We start from the raw sequence: 23416 nt of genomic DNA, 5'->3' as shown, positions 1-23416 counted from the left end.
GCATTCAGTTGGTACAAATTAAATATTGTTTCTGGATGGAAATCAGTAACTCAAAAGGAAAAGTATTTAAAAACTAGTAAAAGTCTTAAGATAAGTTCTTGGGGGTGGGGTTTGGGGAGGAAGGAAGAGAAGTTGGAACACAAAGTTTTAAAAAATTGATGTCAAAATTTGCTTTTACATGTAATTTGGAAAATAAAATTCTAAACAAACAAAAAGTCTTAAGTTATTTATATCAACTGCCATATGTGGTTTCCCAAAAAATGTGGGAAGAAAATGCATTAAAAACTGGGAGAAGAGGGGTCTAGACTTATGATTTCATTAGTGATGGGGAACTTAAAAGTGTGGGTCCTCCCTCAATCAATTCAGACTAGCAACTGCTCTACATTTTATAGTCTTAAAGTTGCCTGGGGCATTGAGAGTACCCAGAATCACATAACTACTATTAAGTCAAGAGATAGGACAAGGCAAGCTGTCTATCCACAATGCCATGCCTCCTCTCTTATTCAAATATTAAATAACTATACTAACTGGCATTCACATAAAGCTTTATGGTTTACAAAATACTTTTATCAATACCAGCCAATGAAATATATGCTGCAATCATAATTAATCTTACCCTGCTGATGGGAAAACAGGGGCAAATAGAGAGTAAGTCATTTGTAAAAAGCCACTGAAGTATTTAATATTAAGTAGAGGACCTAACCTAGACTCTGTGATTCCAAATCCAATGTCTTATCTATTATGGAATAACTGCCACTGATAATGAACACAAATGGATTTATGTTTATATATTTATGAAAATGAATAGGCGAGTATACTGAACCTCACCTTTGAATATACATCATATAGATTCTGGTTTATTCCTTTAAAACAGCAGTGCTTTTTGTAAAGGCATGGTTGACAAGATGGAAGGATAAATGCACCATAAAAAACTGTATTGTCACCATGGGATAACGCGAGAATGTTCGGTAAACTGATACACATGATGGTGGCAGCAGTAGTCATTTGTAGTACAGAACAAGAGATGTTATGTTTAAACTGTTTCTCTATAAGAAGGGATGGTCTTGATTTCTAAAGTGTATCTCCTCTTATTTCCTCAGATTACTTTAATGCTAGGTCACAAGTGGTGTGAATAATCAATACCATGAGGGGCAGCTAGGTGGTACAGTGGATAGAGCACCAGCCCTGGATTCAGGAGGACCTGAGTTCAAATCTGGCCTCAGACACTTAACACTTACTAGCTGTATGACCCTGAGCAAGTCACTTAACCCCAATTGCCTCACCAAAAAAAAAAAGAAAAGAAAAGAAAAGAAAAAAGAAGAGAAGAGAAAAGAAAAGAAAAGAAAAGAAAAGAAAAGAAAAGAAAAGAAAAGAAAAGAAAAGAAAAGAAAAGAAAAGAAAAGAAAAGAAAGAAAAGAAAAAGAAAAAGAAAAGAAAAGAAAAGAAAAGAAAAGAAAAGAAAAGAAAAGAAAAGAAAAGAAAAGAAAAGAAAAGAAAAGAAAAGAAAAGAAAAGAAAAGAAAAGAAAAGAAAGGAAAAGAAAAGAAAAGAAAAGAAAAGAAAAGGAAAGGAAAGAAATCAATACCATGAAGAAGTCACACGTATGCTGATTCATACTATTTGAAGTTATAGCTGTATAAAAAATGGTAACTGATTCTAACTCAATGGAAGTAGTCAGTGTGGATTCGAAAAATGCAAGCACTTCTCATTAAAATACAGGCTATCATAGTAAAGACATCATCATGGCCAATAAATGACATGAAGCCTGGAGACTTGCCTATGCTACAGTAAAGAAGTTCAACGTAACTCTTCCATTTTTACTTAGGGATCTAGAATTTCAAGTTCTGTTAATGGTGCAAAACTGCTAGGATTCCCCTCCAAGAATATCATTGAACATATATTCAAATATGTAAAAACTACAGAGATTCTAAAACTAGTTGTTCAGAGTTAGCTATATCTATAGAGATGATTAAAAAACTTAGTAAACATAAATTAGCAATGTATCTAATTCCCCAATCTGATGCTCTAAGTTAATAAATTCAAAAATAACAAGTTTGTGACACAACAATAAAATGACAAGTATACACTCTTTAGAACACTGCAAAACATGCAAAACTTATATGAGTCTGGGAACAATAAGCTAAGGCTGGTCTACAACATCATTTAATTTTTTTTTTTTTTTTTTTTAGTGAGGCAATTGGGGTTAAGTGACTTGCCCAGGGTCACACAGCTAGTAAGTGTTAAGTGTCTGAGGCCGGATTTGAACTCAGGTACTCCTGACTCCAGGGCCGTTGCTCTATCCACTGCACCACCTAGCTGCCCCAACATCATTTAATTTTGAGGGGAAAAATTTTTGAGCAAGAATATCAAGTCCTTCAAAGTTCACATCTTGTACTTTTTATCTAAAATTGAAATACTGATGTTTCTTAACTATTTAGCTAACTGGTGCAAAATCCTTTCCATTCAAATTGAATACAGAAACATTAGAATCAACTTTAGTATAAATTTTAAAGCATACCCCATTGTGTTAAATATAAAGCAAAAATATAAATGAACAATCACATAAATAAAATACTAACTTAGCAAGATATGCAGCTGGTAAATATCTGAAGGCAGATTTTAATTCAGGTCTTTCTGACTCCAGGTCCAGAACTGTATGCAACTGTGACACCACCTAGGTGCCAAAGTCTAGTAAAAGATTTCATAATAGAGAAAAGTTAAACTTTTGCTTAGAGGGAGATTTTCATTATTTGCTGATTTAACAGTATTTTTCCTCTTTCCCAATTAGGTCTGAAAAGTAATTCATGTACTGGGCAACAAAGAATTATTTCAGGAAGATATGAACTTTCCCCGTTTCAGTATAAAATTCAATGTCCAATTTAGGCAACAGAATGTTATGCTGCTATGAATTACCTCTACTCTAGTCAACTGAAGTCACTTCAGAGGTCAGGTCACTACTAAAAAAAGCAAATTTTAAGTAGATGAGGTAATGAAAATAAGCATATCTGTTTTAGTCATACCAAATGTTCCAGCATGACAATTCTAATGCCTAATGAATCCTTGAGGGGCAGCTTTTATATCCAAGTATAATACAGGAATGAGGTAGTGAAAACTGCCACATGAAGGAATTTTACCAGGTATCACCTTACTTAGACTACAAAAGCAAAAAGGAACTGGGTTTTACTGAACGTAAGCATATAAAGCTGTCTAAATACAAGAATTTTAAGCTCTTGTTCCAATTCTTTGCTTTATGCCTCAAAACCAAAATAAGTACAGTTCCCCAAGCCCAAATAAAATGACTGGGCAATCTGCCAAAAGATCATATCAAATTTATTATTTTACACACAGAGTACTTGATAACAATTAAATAATGTTTTTAATAATGATCAATGCCACTACAATTCTAGACCATTAAGAACACATTTTATAGTTGGACAGTTAGTTAAATGCCTATAATCCCTGATCCTTGGACAGGCAAAGCCCAGCAGATTTCTAGAACTAAGGAATTCTGAGCTGAACTAATTCTAGCTCCAACATGGTGATAACCGCCTCCTCCCCCAGGGAGCAGAAGGCTACCTGGTTGCCTGAGAAGGGGGCAAACCACTGCAGGTCAGAAACACAACACACCAAAGGTTTAGTGCTGATCAGCTGTTCAGTGAGATTGAGCCCCAAAGTGGCTTGCTGCGCTTCCAGCCCACGTCAGAAAGAGAGGCCCACTATCTAAATTAAATGAAAAGATAAATAAAATCTATTTTGCCTACTTTTCTACAGTGAAGTTTTTGAAAAGTTTTTTGTTTTTGTTTTGTTTTGTTTTGTTTTAGTGAGGCAATTGGGGTTAAGTGACTTGCCCAGAGTCACACAGGTAGTAAGTGTCAAGTGTCTGAGGCCGGATTTGAACTCAGGTACTCCTGACTCCAGGGCTGGTGCTCTATCCACTGTGCCACCTAGCTGCCCCTTGAAAAGTTTTAGTAGAAAGTTATGAAATTTGTACAGAGAATCTGCACACAACAGTTTTTTATGCAAGTTTGAACCAAAAAAGGTATAACATGAAGATCATTGTTTCCTTTTCCTAGAAGAGAAATGTAATAAAAGTTCTCATATTAAAATAATAAAATTGTCCTTTTAAAATACCTTTAAAAGAAATAAAATTAAGAATTTAAAAATGAAAAACAACTGTTTATATATTATATATCTTACCTAAGTATTTTTTGGTTGTGGAATTCCATTAATTATATTTTAATTATATCGTTAAAAAACTAATGAAAAGTACTGAAGCTATGAACTTTTTGACAGAAAGGATATCATTCCAAAACCAGAAGAACCACGTCACATACATCCAGAATTTGGTTGCCAAATATATTCCAAGTGGCAATGCACTGTGCATTGAGTGGTCAAAAAATGATCTGGAAGACACAAATTTTATTTAGTTTGAATTTAATATCCATTATGAGAATTTACTTATCTTTGAATAAAAGATACATACTTGACATAAAGTAAACAATTTAACCAGAATCTAAATAACAATGATTTTTAAAAATGGTAATATACAATGATTCTTTCTCTAAAGCCTGTTACTGGTGCCTCAACTGTGGCATGCAAGTGACCCTGGGTTCCTGATTATGGACACTCTTTAAGTGTAAGCCCAGGACCAGCCTTGCTGAATTTAAAGAGACTCATCAAAAAAAAAAAGAGAGAGAGAGAGAGACTCATCACCAGGGTGGTCATATAATGACTAATTTTTTTCAGCCAATATAACTTGGAAAGACCATTTATCAAGTTATAAAGTACTCATAATAGAGAGAAAACCAATAGCAACAAGAGCATAAATCACTGAAGTATAACACACAATGATAAATGATAATCAAAATGACAACTCCATTTTACTGCAAAATCCTATAGTGCCTTTGGAACCATCTGTTCCAAACATGTTTAATATTTTTTTAATTGTAAAAAAACTGATGCTGTACATAAAAAAAAATCATATTCCTTCAACTACAATAGTCACACCAAAACATTAAATTCCACAATTAATCTGGATAAACAGTTCACTTTTGTGTGCAAATTAATGTATCATTGACTATTCATGGAACACCTGTATATGCACGCATGCACTCAAACTCCCTCCCCCCACACACACATACATACACACACACACACACACACACACACACACACACACACACACACACACACACAATTTTCTGCTACAGATCCAAAAGCAACTTTCAGTTTTTACTCGGTGAAAGGTTTGTTTCTCTGTAGAATGTTATGATTTAGGTACATCACTTGTATGAGTATTTACTAAATACATCTAAAACAGTCAAATTAATGCAATATTTCAGTAAACATACACCACGTTTGTACACACTTATCAAATTAGACTCACAGGCTCACAGATTTAAAGCTAGAAGGGAGAGCCTAAGAGTCACCAAAGTCCAATGCACTTTTACTGCTTTGGAAACTGAGGCCCAGGCAGGTTAAGTGATTTGCCCAGTCAGATAGTACTGAGTGGCAGAGCCAGGATAGGAATCCCAGTTCTCTGACTCCAAATTTAGTACTCTTTCCACTGTCCTAATGCAATCCAAAAACTATGTTTTAAAGACTTTAAAAAACTTACAAACATTAATTTTTCACATCAGTATTCAACTTTTTTTCCATCTCAAATATACACATGATTCTTGATTTGGGGGGTGGGCGGCCAGGGCAATGAGGGTTAAGTGACTTGCCCAGGCTCACACTGCTAGTAAGTGTCAAGTGTCTGAGGCCGGATTTGAACTTGGGTCCTCCTGAATCCAGGACCACTGCTTTATCCACTTCGCCACCTAGCTGCCCCCCCCATTGTTCTTTAATGAAATAACATGGATGGCCTCGTATGAAGGAGGTAAAGACTAATTTGTACAAAATATCTCAAAGACTTTAGGTATATTCAAAGGTATTTTAAAAGGTGAGCTTTCAATTTAAAATTAATTCCTAATAGGTGCTTAATAATAGCTGCTTGACTTATAAAATGTTAGTGCTGTAGTCCCAAATAAAAGATCTTATTAAATGATTTAAAAAAAAAATCAAGTTAAGGTCAACAAACTAGGTGACACAATACAACCAGCATGAAGTTTGATCAAACCCCTGCTAACTGTATGACCCCAGGAAAACCACTTAATATCCATTTGCCTCAGTTTCCTTATTCCTCAAATTCTTGGGACCATTGTAAAGAATATATGAGGTAATATCTATAAAGGGCTTTGCAAACCTTAAAGCACTGTATGACTTAGTTGTGGTTATTGTTAACCTTAGGGGCAAGTCATCTCATCATCCTCACCCTTTTGCATGGGCTAAGCAGGGAGTGAGGACCCCTGTCACAATATCTTTCTCTCAATCACTATAAATGTTACCATTACAGTAAATTTTGAGTTGTTTCTTTTATTAAAATTCAAATTATCCAAGCTGGTTCCTAAACCCCAAATATCTTTGAGGGTTAACAAACCATTTGAATTGCTTTACTAGATTATCTTCCTCCTTAAATTCTAGCAGAGAACTGAAGGAGAAGGAAGGAAAACCACAAGGCAGAGCCAATGAAGCAGAGACTTCAATGGGATATAGAAGTGAAAGGCTAATTAATGGGCAACATTTGAGTCCCCCTTGGTTAAAGAGGGCAGAAGAATAAGGAAAGCAGACAGGGGAGAAGGACAATAGATAAGAAAGACTTGATTGCCTTCACGATTTTGCCTAGGGCCAGTGTTTTCACCAATTTTGTTTTCTCTCCCAAATTCTAACTGGAAAACCTGGTACTAACCAGGCAAAACATATCGTTTATTTATGAAGAATAAAATATTTATTTGTACCATACAAATGGATAACAAATTATTTCATACTATAACTAGCCAGTTAAAACAGGTCAAACCCTTTTCAACTTAAATGTTCCAAATCTTATATGTATATGTGTGCCTCCAGATGTATATGTGTGTATATATATATTCATATATAGATATGTGTGTATATATATTTAATGCCAAAGTGTGTGCATGTATATGTGTCTCTGTATGTGGTGGGTATGTAAAAGCACGTACGTTTTGTATGTGTGAGTACATACATATATACATACACACATACATACACATGCACACATTTGGAATGAAATATGAAGGGTGGTCTTCTCACTCATAGACAACAACTTCCTTGTTAATCCAGGTTAGGCTAGAGAAAGTATTCGCACTGATGAGACCACAGATCACAGAAGCATTAAACTATCAAAGATAAAATACTGCTTAAATACTACAGAATATAGTTTTATAGTATTAAAATAGACTATCTTTGCTTTATCAAAGTTTTTTAAATGATGTTTTTTTCTAAATAATGGAATGATGCTTTAAAAAATGTTTCCTGAGAGAAAAATCATATCCCTTCATTTATAGCTATATTACATATTTTAAAACAACACTTACTTTGAAAGAAACTGGACCATAGCCCAAACACCACCATACATTAGCCCTTTAATGAGCCAAGAATCAATATCTAGGTCTGCTATAAACCCAACCAGCCATATAACTAGGAAAGGAGTTCCTAGCATTACCTTCTGCCGAAATTCCTGCACAGAAACAAATATGTGTTATCAATTTTTGCATTTTTATGTACATTTACTCTGGAACATGAATACCTCACAAAAAGAAAGGCAAAACTTATGTATCAAAGAGGTGGTGAGCAGGAAAGAAAGGTGCTTTTTTTTGTCTCCTAAAGCATACTCTAAGATACCAACATTGTGCCAAATTGTTCATTTCTGTTTCTAACAAAATAAAAATTAAGGATCATAAATTGGTAACCTGAAGGGACCCTTAGAAGCTGTCAAGTCTTACCCTCTCATTTTACCCATGAGGAAAGTGAGGCACAGAGAGGTTAAATAATTTATTAAGGGTCACATACCTAGTGTCTGAGGCAGTCTTCCTGACTCTATCTCTAACCCTCCTACCCATTAACCAATACAGCCTCTCAGAAGAGCCAGGGGGTTTCAGAGCTGGCACAAGAATTGTTTCAATTCCTTTCTGGTAATGGAGAGAACTTGAAAGATACAGATGAACTACAAAACTTAAAAATGTAGCAACATAAGCTCTGCTTTTATTTTTAAATAACACATCTGGATGCTGAACAGAATTTTAAAGCAGAGTCAAATCTGAAGAAATCTAGTTCCACCTTCTGTTGCTGTCTTTTAGCTTTTGTTTTCCAGTTTCTGCTGGAAAACTCCCAGTGATAAGGAACTAATTACTCCATGAAGTGGCCTCTTCTGCTCTTGATGACTCTAGGCAGAAAGTGTTTCCCTATCACTTTCACCTACTGGGCATCCCTGCTGATCCTGCTGCCTTCTGGAGAAACACAAAGGAAGTCTAACCTCTCTTTCATATAGGAAACAATACTTGAAATATTTGAAGACTGCAGTCACCTCTCCCTTTCCTTTCTTCTAGGTTTAAAGAACTATCTTTAACTTTCTTAACAGCTGTATCACACTACTGGCCCATGCAGAGTTTGTAGTCACCTAAAACACCAAGGTCTTTTCCGTATATCTTATTAAGTCAAGTTTCTCCTGTAAGCTTTTATTTCTTTTTTTTTTTTTAAGAGTTCCTAAATTTACATTTTGTTTATGATTATACTTATACCTCTATTTCCTGATGGACTACTATAGAAAACAGTAAGAAGACTTGCATGCTAACAATTATTAGCTCAACATTCTTATTCAATGACCTAGAAAGTCACCTAATGATCATATGAGTCACATTTTACCGTCTTATTCATAAGGATATTATGACAGTCAAGTCTTGCTAAAAATCGAAGTGTGTTGTGTCTCTGACACCTCCCAGTCTACCTAGTAACTCCAAAATTCAATGATCATATGTCAAGGCAACTAGTGTGTGTATAGCAGTGTCCTAGTCATTGGTAGAAATAAGAGTTTAAATAAAGATAAAACCTCTCCCATGGAGCTCAGTCTCTTTGGGGGAATCATATCTACAGATAAATATATTATGCAAGTGTTTTAATGGGTACAAAATAAAAGTTCTATTTGAGGTCTTGAGGGAAGGCCACTACTGACAAAAATGGAAAAGAAGAAACCACAAAGAGTTCAATGGAGAATTCAGCATTCGAGGTTGGCTAGGAATTTAAGAGGTAGAAGGAGAAAAGACAGAAAACCACATGAACAAATGCATGGCAGTGGAAAGGCACAGAATTTATTCAGAGCATAGACAGTAATTCAATTTGGCTAGAGGGGAGTAGTAGATAAAAGTAGAAAGACAGGGCGGCACCTAATTTTGAAGGGCTCTGAATGCCTGAAGAGTCTGAACATATTTACTTATTCGATCAGAGGGAGCCACTTGTGTACTTCTGAGTAGAAGAACGGCATGACCAAACTTAGGCACAAGATAGTTTGGCAGTGGTATAAAACTCAGATTGGAAAAGGCAGGACTTCTGCCATCCAAAATAGACCAAGAAACAGAGGAAACTGTAAAGTTAGCTTAAGTTTCTAAGCAGGTGGTAAGTAAGCCCCAAGCTAGCATAATAGCAATACAACAGAAAGTAGTGGACACATGTGAGAGATGTTGCACAGGTAGGATCAAAAGGACTTGGTAACAGACTGGATGCAAATAGCAAAGCAAAGGGGCCTATCAAAATTAAGGTTTTCTAATATAGAAGTCTGGGAGATACAAGTAATAGAAATAGTAGGGCCAGAAAGAGGATCTGATTTAGGGAAAGATTCTAAGCTTGATTTTGGACATGCTGAGTGTGAGGTAAAAAATAGGCCATCCAGGTGGAAATATCCAATGTTAGAGATGTAAGTCTGGAACCAAGAAGAGAGGTCAGAGCTAGAAATATAGATCTGGGAGTTATATGTATAGAGGTATTAGTTGAAGCTGTGGGCAACAAAGAGGTTGCTGAGAAAGATTAAGGTTAAGAGAAGGAAGTCTCAGGAGTGAATTTAGGGAAACTTCTTCCATACAAAGATGGGGAAGATTATAAGAAGCGCTGAAGAGGCATTCAAAGCACTGAACAAACTGGTCTCAACTCTCATTTTATCTCACATCTGCACTATATTCCATCCAAACTTAAAAGAATTTCAACTGCATTGTATTTTTCTACATACATGTCTTTGATCATGCCATTTCATTAGTTCAGAATGGCTTTCTTTCATCACATAACCACAAATTTAGCTTCAATTGATTCTATGATAAATTTATGACCTAATGAAACATTCTGAATTTATAATGTAGTTTTAAATTTTATCATACAATATGATTTTCAATTTAAAATGACAATGCAAAAAAAAAGTATATACTTTAAGGAATAAAAACACAAAGATTAAGGGGCTTCCTGAAAGCAGTATTATTATTAAAAAAACAGCCATTCACTAAATGTTACCCTAGAGTGGCAGCTAAAATTCCCTATTTAAAAGTTTACTTGATGTCTCTCATCATTTCTTGATCTCCCCCACCCCAAAGAAAACCACCCTGATAACAAAGAAAACTGTCTAATCTACTCAATGCACAGCTTAGGGGGAGAAAGACATGATGAAAAAATAAGGTGAAAATATTCCCTTATTTAAGGGGAGGGGTGGTATAAGAGGAGTTATAAACATAACATCACTATATGGTATTTTATGATTTAACTTAAAAATAAAAACAGGGTGTCATGGCCTCAGTAAGAACAGTATCTGGGCTAAAGTACAGAATAAATCAACAGAGAAAAATGCTAATGATTACCCCAAAATTCTTTAAAACTATTCTTAGACTGGGGCAGCTAGTTGGTGCAGTAGATAAAGCATGGGCCCTGAGCTCAAATCCAGCCTCAGACACTTGACACTAGCTGTGTGACCCTAAGTAAGTCACTTAACCCTCATTGCCCTGAAAAAAAAAAGAAAAGAAAACTATTCTTAGACTAAGAAGAATACAAAAGGCCCAGGGGAAGTAATGTAATGGTAATAGAACATAGAGACAAGTCAGTTGCTCATATTCAACTTTGCTTCTGTCTTCTAGAGCAAGAGTAATGTCCTTTGTAAATAAAAAGGGTAGTCCAAACAGCATGTGGAAAGCACTGAAGACTAAGATAAGTAAAGTAAAAAGCTAGTTAGATAACATCTAGCCACTTCAATTTACTTAACATCTCCAAACACAAATTTTGGTGTCAAAAGAAATGACAAATGTGATCCACAGAAGCAGTCAGTAATAGAAATCAGAGAACAAAAGCCCCAAGAAACTGGAGCTAAGCAAATGTTTTCTTAGTTTTCTAAAGGGGCAAAGGGTAGATTCCAGAAACTATAGATAAGCAGATATGGGGTGGATCCTTAAGAAAATCTTGGTACAGAATATTTAAATGGACTGTGAGAATGCAGTTATCAGTAGGAGGCAACAGGAGTTCATTAAGGAAAAATCATTCCAAACTAACTTCATTTTCTTTATTGTGCTGTTTGATTAACATAAATGAAGAATGCAATAGATGTAGCACAAGTACATTTCAGTAAGAAATCTGATGAACTCTATCAGGATAACTTTGTGGACAAGATGAAGAAAACACAGGCTGGATGTTCATACAGTCTAGAACAACTTTATCAAAAGAATGTTGGTAAAAAGATGGGTGACAACCAAAAAGCATGTCTCTAAATGGAATGATACAGGACTCTGTGCTGTTTAATATTTGTATTGACAAATTGAAAGAATAAAAAAGGCATGCTTATAAGACTTGTAGAGGGCATAAAATCAGGAGGGACAGCTAATGTGACATAAGTGAGAAATCAAAATCCAAATTTATCTTAATGGAGGAATAAAGGACACTAAAGTGTGCAAATTAAATTTGTCAAGAAAAAAAAAAGGTAAACTAGTTAGGTTAATAAAAATCACAATGTGAGAGTCCCAACTTGGCATCAGTTCATGTATTAAAAAAAAAATGAGGGCAAATTTTAGTCTACAGCTTGCTTAATAACTGTCAACAATTATGTGACTCCAGAAAAATATCTCCCTGTATAAAGATATGTTGGGGGAAAAGAGTGAAATCCTATTTGAGGGCAGACTACTTTGTTTTTGTATCCACAGCACCTAGCTCAAAGGTTGGCTTTTTTCTTGCTCTGGGCTACTCAGGTCATGTCTATAATTATAATGTTCAATTCAGGACATCACATTTTAAGGAAACCATTGACTAATTAAAATATGTCTAAAGGAGTCACATCATTAGAAATACATAGTTCATTTAGCAACAGAAAGTTGGATGCAATGGACGAAGAAGTAGCTGTGAGAGCGCAACTGCTATAGCACAGATCAGAGGTACAAGGGCCTGAACTACTGTGGTAGCAGGAGGAAATCTCCACTTTACAGAGAAAGGGTGACAAGACAGAGGCTTTTTAAATAACTAATAGTATTAGCAACTGATTAGAAAAAGGGAACAGGAAAAGAAATCAGGTGATTCCAAATCAAATCTAAATGATAATTATAGTTTGTTGTATTTTAGGGTTTTCAAACAGCCATTCAGGAACTGCCATCCCTAACCCTAACCCTAACCCTAACCCTTTTAAATTTGTTCCAGAAAAAAAAAATAAAGATCTGTCAATTTTAAGCTGCCTTTATTTTGGAATAAACTGATTCATTATTTAAGTTATATAAAATATGTGCCACATAGAAAAAAATCCAAAGATTTTCCAATTAAACTGGATATTATTCCTTCCAAACTGATATTATTCAAGGATTCACTTAAAAAGCTAGTTTCTGGTCAGGAAGTTTTGAAATTCTAGAAATGTAAAACACTGCTGAGGAATATACTTTGTAGCCTTGTACCTTTGAGCTACTCCTTCCATAACACTCATGAAATGCCCTCCAACTTCCTCTCACACATATTCAAATGTGACCCATCCTTCATAAACCAGATGAAACTGGACCTCCTCTATAACACCTTCCCTGTTGACCTCCACATTAAAGTGGTATCTTCCTCCTTTGGGTTTTAAGAGCTAAACATGAGAGGACTGCTGCAATGATTCTTTCCAATTCTAAGATTCCATGATTCTTCTCAGTCAATCATTATCTAAAAAATTCATTTGGAAATTTATCATGAATTCCGTGCCTTGTAATATCTCTTTTGTTATTATTTTGAACTATATGATTAATTTATCATTAATTAATTTTTCCCTGTGACTTCAATATATACAGCAGTGATCCTGGATTTTTAAAGGCTCTGCTGGCTGAGTGCAAGCACTGACAGATCCTGCCGACCTGCAAAGGCTTAGAGTACAGGCCTAGTGACAAACTCATGATATTTCAGCCACTGAACTTCTCAGAAATCATCTACTAAATAGGGACTCTGAGAGAGGAGAATGCTCACACTGACAATCTCACAGACCCCTTGAAAATATGAGAGTATTTTTCATGTGTTTATACTTTGTTTTCTCTCCAATCTGAGCACTGTAAAGAATTAATTGTTATTTGAGGTTTTTATGACCCCGTCTTTTGGCTAGAATTTTTTAAAAAAAACCTTGGCACGCACATTGGCCTCTGGGGCTTGATAGCATGGTGTTCCACCCACTGGTTGTAGCCATCGCCATGGCGCTGGCACCTCACATCATCACCACTCGCCGACACCTACATGGGCCTGGCAAAATTATAATGATTGGAAGCCCAGTGAAGGCAGTCATGTGACTGTCAGAGCAGCCAGCCAATTGGCTGGGGGCTGTGTGTGGTCAGCCTGGGGTCTGCTGGGAAGGAGGAGGGTTTTTTGGCCATTCTAGCTTGAAGCTGGAAGGCTACAGGACACTGCTGTGTGTTCTCAGCTGATTCCTGGGCGGTGGTGTTCAGGTTGTATAATTTCCCTTTCCCCATTTTATTTCCTTTCCCTTGATCCTACTGATCCTGTTTGTGTTTTTTAAGTACATTCTTGTTAAATAAATCCTGCTCTGTTTTGAGGGAGGCTGTCTCCTTCCTTGCCCCAATATTGCGGCAAGTTGCTTAGCTAACACTCCCCAATTAAAAATTGGTCCCCACAAATACTTGAGGGCAAGAAGCATGAATGATGCTTCTTTGTATCTTCTTGTACACCTAAAATAGTGCTTTGTACATAGTAAATACTTATTGATTTAATTTTGATTTCTCCAGAATCAGAGAGGCAGGGTGGCCCAGTAGTCAGTACACTGGACTTTGGAGGCAGAAGACCTGAATCTGAATTCCACTGAGACATTCAATACGTGGCTGAGGATAGAAAAGTTAATTAACTTCTGAACATCTCTTTCGTTTTTTGCAAAAGAGATTAAGAGTAACTGTTTTACTCAGTTAAGAGGGATTTTATGAGTAAAGTTGTTTACAAGCATTATATCTCTATGTAAATGAGTTTTTATGTTTAGAATTTTAAATGTCCTTCCTTACACTTAGTATAATCCAACCATCTGTACAAGACGTAGCAATCTCTTGTGAAGGGGCAGCTAGGTCAGGATAGTCAGGAAGAACCTGGAGTTAGGAAGACCTGAGTTCAAATCCTGTCTCAGACACTAGCTGTGTGACCCTGGGCAAGTCACTTAACCTCTGTTTACCTCAGTTTTTCCATCTATAAAATGGGGTTAATACTAGCACCTGCCTGGCAGGGTGGCTGTGAGGATTAAACCAGAGAATAATTGTAACACATTTAGCAAAGTGCCTGGTACACAGAAGGCACTATTAAGATCTCTGGAGATGTGGCTTTTTACATTGCAAAATCCTGTTAATAGGGCTAAAGAGAAGGGAGCTAGTAGAAGACAACAAAGGTAATGGACTAAAGAGAATTACAGTTTTTTGTAGTTTACCACAGAAGCAACACCTATAGGTAGTCAGGAAAGATTTTCATATCTCTACATTCCCAGGATCAAATGAATCAATTAATCAACTTTTATTAATACCTTAGTGAATTTAAGAACGCAAAACAAAACTGATGAACCTCTTGATCATTATACAATTCAGTCAACAAAAAACTGTCCTAAGAAGCGATGGTCTGAAGCACCCTAATTTTACTATAATGCTAAGATTTTAAAATGGAGAGTGCTTGTATTAGAAACGCAGGATAATGAATCTTAAAAAAGGAAAGGCTAACAAACATGCAGTAATGAGTTTTACCTTATCAGCCTTTAGCTTCTTGAGGAAAGATGGATTGTCATACCCTTTTGCCTGTCTTGCTTCTTGTAAATGATTAATCATCCAAACATTTTTTCTTTGTTTTGCCAAATCAAGTGGTGATTCTCCCTGATGAATGACAATAGAACTTCACATTAAAAATAAAAAGTAGTTTATTACTTTCTATCCTATCCATAGAGAAAACAAAGTTATATGTTCCAGTATCACTTTAATTCTTACTTTGATATCAGATACAATAGCCATTTTGGTCAGATTTAAAATTATATCATTAATGTAAGATATTTATTATTTATTCTTTCCTAAGAATGAGAAAAATATATTCAAAACTCAATAAATGATCTACAAAATTCCATCCTTGATCACATTCTGAATTAGTATGCAAATCAAAAAGTAGGTATATTAATATTTGCTGGATCATAGGTATTTTAATTTATGTTTATTCCCCATTTATGTCACATTCTTTGGAGGAGGTGATGAGAAGAAACAATTACTACAAAACAGTGTTGTCATACTAAACCTCTCTCTATTTAATCACAGTGATACCAAGAGCTCTAAGAAGAAACTGAAGAAAAAGAATAGAGAAATAATACTATTAGTCAGTCCCTAACTCATCCTACCATAGTTGAATTGGCATTCTTGACCTACAACAAATCCTTTTGTCCCTCTAAAAAGGTCCATAATTCTGATTTGGCCCTGACACATGAAGACCTCTAATAATAAAGTGCAAAGGAGATGAGAAAAAGTCATCATTCCAGTTTTAATTGTATCTCATTTAACCTTTTCTATCAAAATATTTTTTTATAAAATACCTAGAGGCTTGAATGAGTTAAAATTTTCCACTTAAACTTCTTCAAATACAAAAAGAAAAAATTTTAAAGTCCTTTCTCATATTCATATTTCCTTTTTAAAAAAAGGTCAGAAAACTACTGAGATTGTCTTTCAAAAAATCAAAGGGAAAAATTTTTAAATTATATGCTACTCAAAGGGCATTTTACTAATTTTTATGTACCATTTTATCTCTGTGAGGGATGGAACCTAATTTTTTAAAAGGCTCCCCAAAATACAAAGAAAAAAACCTTTTAATTGAGGGGGGAAGGTGCCACAACACAACAGGGTATAGACTAATCTAGTTCAATCTTCTACAAATACAGGTCCTTTATCTGAAATACCACCTTACCTATTCAAAAAAATCCAAATACTAAATTTAACACCAGCTAATTAATCCAAACTATAAAGATTACCTGTGTAAAAGCAATCCCTTTGGGGGAACAACTCCCAGAGAATATCCTGCAGTTGCCTCGGGGTCCAGCTGAGCATCCCTTCCACTAGAGGGCCATGTGACACCTAAGGATTGCCTAGATAAAAAAATTGAGGGAGCTTTAAGAAATCTTTCAACTAATCTTCTAATTATCTGACTATTTTAGTGTATTCTTTATATTCAGCTGGAGGTATGAATAAACAATTGAATAATTTTGATAGTTATATTGAAACCGGGAATCTGAATTCATGTGTATAGTTAATCACTCCATGTATGAACAGGAAAAAAATAATTAACATGGAGGCTATATAATACTACACAACTAGTAGTAGAAAATATCCTTTTGATAGTTTTCACTTGACAAACATTGTAGCCAGGCTAGTGGATCAATTGAACTTCAGCTTAAGGTTGAATTTCATTCTCAAACCAAGGGAAAATTCTCCTTTGGTGACCTTCTAGGTCAGGAATTTAGGATGTAATGAAAACTATTTTCTGAAAATGGCTTCTTATTTATTTCTAAGAAACCACATCAAGATTTGCTCATACTATTAAAAGAACTTGATCAGTAATTGATTTTTATAATCTAAAAAAAATTTATCTTTATTCCTTAAAAAGGCAGTATATATATATATATATATATATATATATATATATATATATATATGAAGTGCTCCTAAATGAAAATGTATAAAAGAAAAAGAAAAGCAAAAATCCTTTAAATTAATTCAAAGGGTTGAGTTATTTAGGGGACAATATTTTCTTCAAAAATTCATAAATGAAGGGGAAGCTAGGTGGCGCAGTGGATAGAGCACCCGCCCTGGAGTCAGGAGTACCTGAGTTCAAATCTGGCCTCAGACATTTGACACTTACTAGCTGTGTGACCCTGGGCAAGTCACTTAACCCCAATTGCCTCACCAAAAAAAAAATCATAAATGAGACCAAGCCATATACTGGGATCCCATATACTGAGATTACTGTATAGGTCTTACAACTTGCATCTCAGTAAAGCTAAGTGTTTAACCTATGCTAAATAATTACTTGAGAATTATATGAGAAGTGTTCTAATTTGAAATATTCAAACTTAACACTACAATTTTAAAACAACTACCTTAAACCAGTACTACAAACAAGCTATCTACTCAAAGACAACAACTTTCACAATATTATTTCCAATGAGATAATATGTGTAAAATGCTTAGCATAGCGCCTAGCACATAATACATGCTTGTTTCCTCCCTCACTCTTTATTTTGGTATAGGGATCTGCTAGATGCACTTTCTACCATATTTTTTCTACACACAAAGAATGAAAAACTCTATTAATTCTTTACTTATGTTACTGATTATTTATAGGAAAATCTCTTTATGTAACTGGAAGAAAGACAGAAATGTTCATAAGACTGAAGCTCTATTTTACTTGGAAATACCATAAAAAGAACACTGACATTTCTAGCCTGATAGAAGCCAAAAACAACAACAAACAACAAAATGATTCTAAGAGATTTTGTAAAATCTTGGTAATTCTGAGGAAGGTAGAAAGAGCAGCAGAAAGAAGGGAAGAGAAAGAGACTAGGTTCAAATCCTGGCTCTATGGACAAGCTACTTCCCTTCTCAGGGTCTCAGTTTTATCCCTATTGACAAGGGAGTTGAACTAGATGATCTTAAAAATTCCTCCCAACTTTAATAGTTTACAATTCATTGATGCCATCTCTTATAAGTAAACTAGTCTTAAAATACATCTTACAATAATTCAAGGTTATCAACCATAATTTTTATAACTTAAAAACACAGGTGGTTAGTATCCCTCAACTAAGACAGGCCCAAATGATTTTCCTGTCTTGCTATCCTAACTCTTCTAAGACCTTTATTTAAAAAAAAAAAAAAGATGTATAATTCTAAATTCTTGGGAGACAGATACCCCCCACCCCCAAAAAAGTCAGCAGGATTCCTTTGATTAATAGATATTTCCAGCTAATTGAAATTGACTGGTGATTTACATTGAGTCATGTCAGAAATGGCAGGTTTCTGGTAGAAGCATAAAGATCTTATATTGGTTATATGCAGAAAGGAGTAGAAATTCTAACAATAAAAAAAACACAAAATTTTCTCTCCAATATAAAGGACAGGGCAGAAAAATCTAAATCAAAGATCTGGTAGCTGCTTGAATATTTCAAGCTTTTAGAAAATAAAGCAATACTGAGGCATGCCTACTTAATGGCACTATAAGTCATTCAGCTAAATAATGGTATAAAATTTAGTTTTCATTCATTATAGAACCTAATCAGAGTGAAAGGGAAATTGGCATAACTGAACAAAAAGGAGGGAGATTAGAAGTGTGTAACTTTTTAGGTTCCAGTCCTTTCCCTGGTGTAGGATAATCAGAATAACCTTAAGGGTAGGGATGATTTAATTTTAATTTTTTTTTTAATCCCCAGGGTCCTGCCAAGCAAAAGTAAACTCTTAATTGTAGTGTTAAATGGAATACAAAAACACTACTTTTGAAAGGTGTGTAGAACATGAATGGCAGGAACCTGAAGTGTTGGGAAGCATGTTACCCCAGTTTATTACATCTCTATTTTAAATACAACTTGATACTTGAATTTATAGGCCTTTCAAAAAAGAGTACATTCAAGAATATACAAGTGATGTTTTATCCTATTTCGCACCACTATCTTTTCTCCATTCTTGCTTCTCTCATCTACTAAAACATATCCCCAAAGTCCCCTGTTAGATCTTTGAAAACATAAATAGTGGCTGACAAAATGAAGAAATTGATCAAATATCCACCACTTAACATTCTGGTTCTCTCACGTCTAAAGAAAAGTTCTACAGTTTTATAGATGTTTATGTACATCCAAAAACTGATATGTTTCTGAAAATTGCCTAGAAAATGATTGGAAGTTTGAATTTCAAGACTGAATAATAATTATTTTGCTTTATTAAAATTGTATTAGATTCAATATGCCTTTTGTGTGCAAATCTACATGCTTTCATTTTGTGTTGTATTGGGATTTGACAAGTGTCCAACCCTATTTTCCACTTATTTACATAAATTTTTTAATGAATTCGTGGGTCAGAGTATCTTTAGAAGTGGATTTCTGGTGCCGCAAGGAATAGTTGGAAAGGATGTCTCATTTTATTTCTTAGACACTTTACAAAACTTAAGATAAAATTCTATCTTCCTCATCTTAACTCTAGCCCCTAGAGTTTAACTTTACTCACTTTTAAGTCAACAGCATGAGCCGCTGAAAGCTAATTCCTTCCTTTTATCATATCACTTTGACAAGAAGAAATCTGTTTAACCAAGAAGGCATAGAATTGTTTTCTCTTCCCCAAATAAAAATATCTAATTAAAATATCACCATACCTATTCCCCAAACTCAAGTACTAAAATTTGAATGGCAAATAATTAATATGAACTATAAAAGATTTCTGAACTATGGGAAACATCTGTGGGCAGGGTCTCAAAATTCTAAGATTGAATCTTTAAGTAAAATTGCTGACTGACTTATGATGCTTTATAGCATGAAATCAGGGACAGTGTTTTATCTAAATCTTGAATTTCTGTCAGTGTCTTGTGTATACTCTCAACATACCAGGTACTATGTACTATGTACAAGATAATACTGTGCTTACTGATCTGAACTATTATGAACTGGTCCAGTTGAGATATAACAAGGGACAACTATGTACCTTATATTACTATATTTTACTTCTTTTCCTAAAATGTACAAGGTTTTTGCCAGTTGTAAGTACAGGTGAGAGAGAGAGAACAAGGACACCTCTAGGAAGCCTATATTTATGAGATGACGCATAATCTGTTCTTATAAAACTACAAGAATATTTATCTTGGAAGTTTCATGTGTAGCTACTCTTTAAATAAACAAAATGCAAATCTTTTTGTCACCAAGAAAAGTCTTTTTGTAAAGAAGATTGGGTAATATTTTTAAATTTAATTTTAATGACTTGATCAATGTTCTTACAGTATTTAAGTTAGAAATACGAATGCAGGGGCGGGGCAGCTAGGTGGCACAGTGGATAAAGCACTGGCCCTGGATTCAAGACGACTTGAGTTCAAATCTGGCCTCAGACACTTGACACTTAATAGCTGTGTGACCCTAGGCAAGTCACTTAATCCTCATTGCCCCAAGCAAAGAAAAAAGAAAAGACAAATGAGGGACTAAGTGATTAATTCTATCATTGAGGCAAAATTTTCCAAGGTCTCCAGAATTTACAATTTTAGTCAGCTTAACAACAACTAGTTCTACCAAGATTTTAATGTAGGTAAAAACAAGGTTTCAGGGGAAAGGGAGTGGGAACACTGAGATAACTCTGGGGAGGCAATGCATTCAGCAACTCAGAGGTAGGGAGCTTAAGGGGGCAGCTAGGTGGCATAATAGAGTGCTGGGCCTGAAGTCAGGAAGACTTGTTTTCCTGAGTTCAAATCTGGCCTCAGACATTTACTAGCTGTGTGATCCTGGGCAAGTCACGTAACCCTGTTTGCCTCAGTTTCCTCATCTGTTAAATGAGCTGGAGAAGGAAATGTCAAACCATTCCAGTATCTCTGCCAAGAAAAACCCAAATGGAGTCATGAAGAGTCAGACAGACCTGAAAAGCAACTGAACACACAGGAAGCTTAAGATACCACGACCCTGGGGCAGGAATAGGTTAAGCACAGCAGGTGGAATGGCCCTAGGAACTACCCACTGAAGGCTATGCTGAGTCACATCAGAGTAACAAGTCCTGGAGCTGGCCTGGCCTTTAGACTGTTAGATGCCGTATGAACCAAGGCACAAAGAAATGAAGACGTAGGATAGACAAGCTAGAGGGACTGAAGGGAGGGTCAGAACTCAAGAGGAGAACACAGACCTGAGCTAAATGGAAGAGGCAAGTATTCCTAGTCTGTTTTTCATCAAATGATCATATACTGAATATTACAAGGGTGTTTAGCAACATTCAAATAAGGGGGTTGGTTATAACATTTTAAAGAGTTTACTGAGAAACTTCCACATGGCAATTTTCTTCAGGGTATGGCTATCATCTCAAAATTGTATTGGTTTTCAACATATAGGAATTAAAAGAGGCTAATTAAGAAGTTATTGTCAGATTATTCATTCAGCAAGATTTTTCAATGAGGACTTAAAAACAATCAAATTCCAATGAGATGATCAAAGAGATGATCTAAAACCTAAAAATATTAAAAATCTACTTTTACGGGGCAGCTAGGTGGTATCGTGGGTAGAGCACCGGCCTTGGATTCAGGAGGACCTGAGTTCAAATCCGGCTTCAGACACTTAACACTTACTAGCTGTGTGACCCTGGGCAAGTCACTTAACCCCAATTGCCTCACCAAAACAACCAAAAAACCCAAAACAAAACAAAACAAAACAAAAAATCTACTTTTACTCCATTTTGCATAATGCCTGGGGGAATATAAGGAAGGATGGATTTGGAATGAGCACTATATGATAATCACAGTAAATGTTCATTAAATATTTTATATTTAAATTTAAATATGCTATATGGCAAAACTATAACACTTAGAGAAAAGCACTATTAGAGCATACTTCAACTGGAATCTATGATCCATATATCTAAAACCCATAAAAATTCCGAATTATCACAATACTTAATACCAAAACCTTCATTTTAGATTTTCTATCAAATAGACTGTAAACCCAGACAGGCATACATAAATAAAAAATGAAAGTTACTAGCTCCTAGATCAATTTCTACCCAAACCCTTCTGAGTTTCTTCCAAAGGAATGTGAAGGAAGAAAATTTTTATAAGGTCAAAATATGACTGTTCTTTCTTCTTTTCTTAAAAATGAGGCTATGGGGCAGCTAGATGGCACAGTGGATAGAGCACTGGCCCTGGATTCAGGAGTACCTGAGTTCAAATCTGGCCTCAGACACTTAACACTTACTAACTGTGTGACCCTGGGCAAGTCATTTAACCCCAACTGCCCCACAAAAAAAAAAAAAAGAATGAGGCTATGTTACTTGGGAGTCTATCTGCCAGGACAAACACAGGATCTATATGAACACAACAATAAAACAGATCTAAATAAAGTCAGATGCAAACAACTGGAAAAATATAAATTCCTCATGGGTAGGCAAAGCCAATATAATAAAAATGACAATCCTATCTAAATTAATCTATTTTTTTAGTGCCAGAGCAATCAAACTATCAAAAAATTATTTTAAAGATCAATAAAAAAAAACCAAAATTCATCTGGAAGAACAAAAGCTCAAGGACATCAAGGGAATCAATGAAAAAAATATGAAAGAAGGTGATTTAGCCATACCAGATCTCAAACTGTATAAAGTGGTACTTATCAAAACAATCTGGTACTGGCTAAGAAATAGAATGATGGATCAGTGGAATAGAATAAGCACAAATTACAGTACAGTAAATGACTACAGTAACCTAGTATATGATAAACCCAAAGATCCAAGTTTTTGGAACAAAAACTCATCATCTGACAAAAACTGCTGGGAAAACTGTATGGCAGAAACTAGGTATAGGCCAACATCTCCCACCATATACTAAAATAAGGTCAAAATGGGTACATGATTTACACATAAAGGGTGATGCCATAAGCAAATTAAGAGAGCATGGAATAGTTTATATGTCAGATTTATGGACAAGGGAAGAATTTAGGACCACAGAAGAAATAAATAATTTTGATTATATAAAATTAAAAGGCTTTTACACAAACAAAACCAATGCAAACAAAATTATAAGGAAAGCAGAAAACTGGGAAAGAATTTTTGCAAAAAGTATCTTTGATAAAGGCCTCATTTCTCAAATATATAGGGAACTGAGTCAAATTTATAAAAATACAAGCCATTCCCCAATTGATAAATGTTCAAAGGATATGTACAGGCAGTTTTCAGACAAGAAACCAAAGCTATCTACAGTCATATGAAAAAATACCCTAAACCACTATTGAGCAGAGAAATGCAAATTTAAACAACTCTGAGGTACTACCTCGGACGTATCAGAGTGACTAACATGACAAAAAAAGAAAATGTTGGATTTTGATG

The 23416-nt window shown here is 35.1% G+C and overlaps 1 protein-coding gene across 1 annotated transcript in view; it reads right to left on the bottom strand.

Moving 5' to 3' along the window:
* Positions 1-23416, bottom strand: part of ZDHHC17 (zinc finger DHHC-type palmitoyltransferase 17) — a 113884-nt gene that overhangs the window by 31772 nt on the left and 58696 nt on the right. The window contains exons 8-10 of the mRNA XM_043966463.1: positions 15092-15217; positions 7439-7581; positions 4302-4402 (exon numbers count right to left, since the gene is read on the bottom strand). Coding sequence (XP_043822398.1) covers positions 4302-4402; positions 7439-7581; positions 15092-15217 — 370 coding nt within the window. The remainder of the gene's footprint in view (positions 1-4301; positions 4403-7438; positions 7582-15091; positions 15218-23416) is intronic.

Source organism: Dromiciops gliroides, chromosome 5 (assembly GCF_019393635.1).
Source record: "Dromiciops gliroides isolate mDroGli1 chromosome 5, mDroGli1.pri, whole genome shotgun sequence".
In the NCBI taxonomy this organism is placed as follows: Eukaryota; Metazoa; Chordata; class Mammalia; order Microbiotheria; family Microbiotheriidae; genus Dromiciops; species Dromiciops gliroides.
Note: the sequence above shows the minus strand (reverse complement) of the source record. Positions and strands in the feature narration are given on the sequence as shown.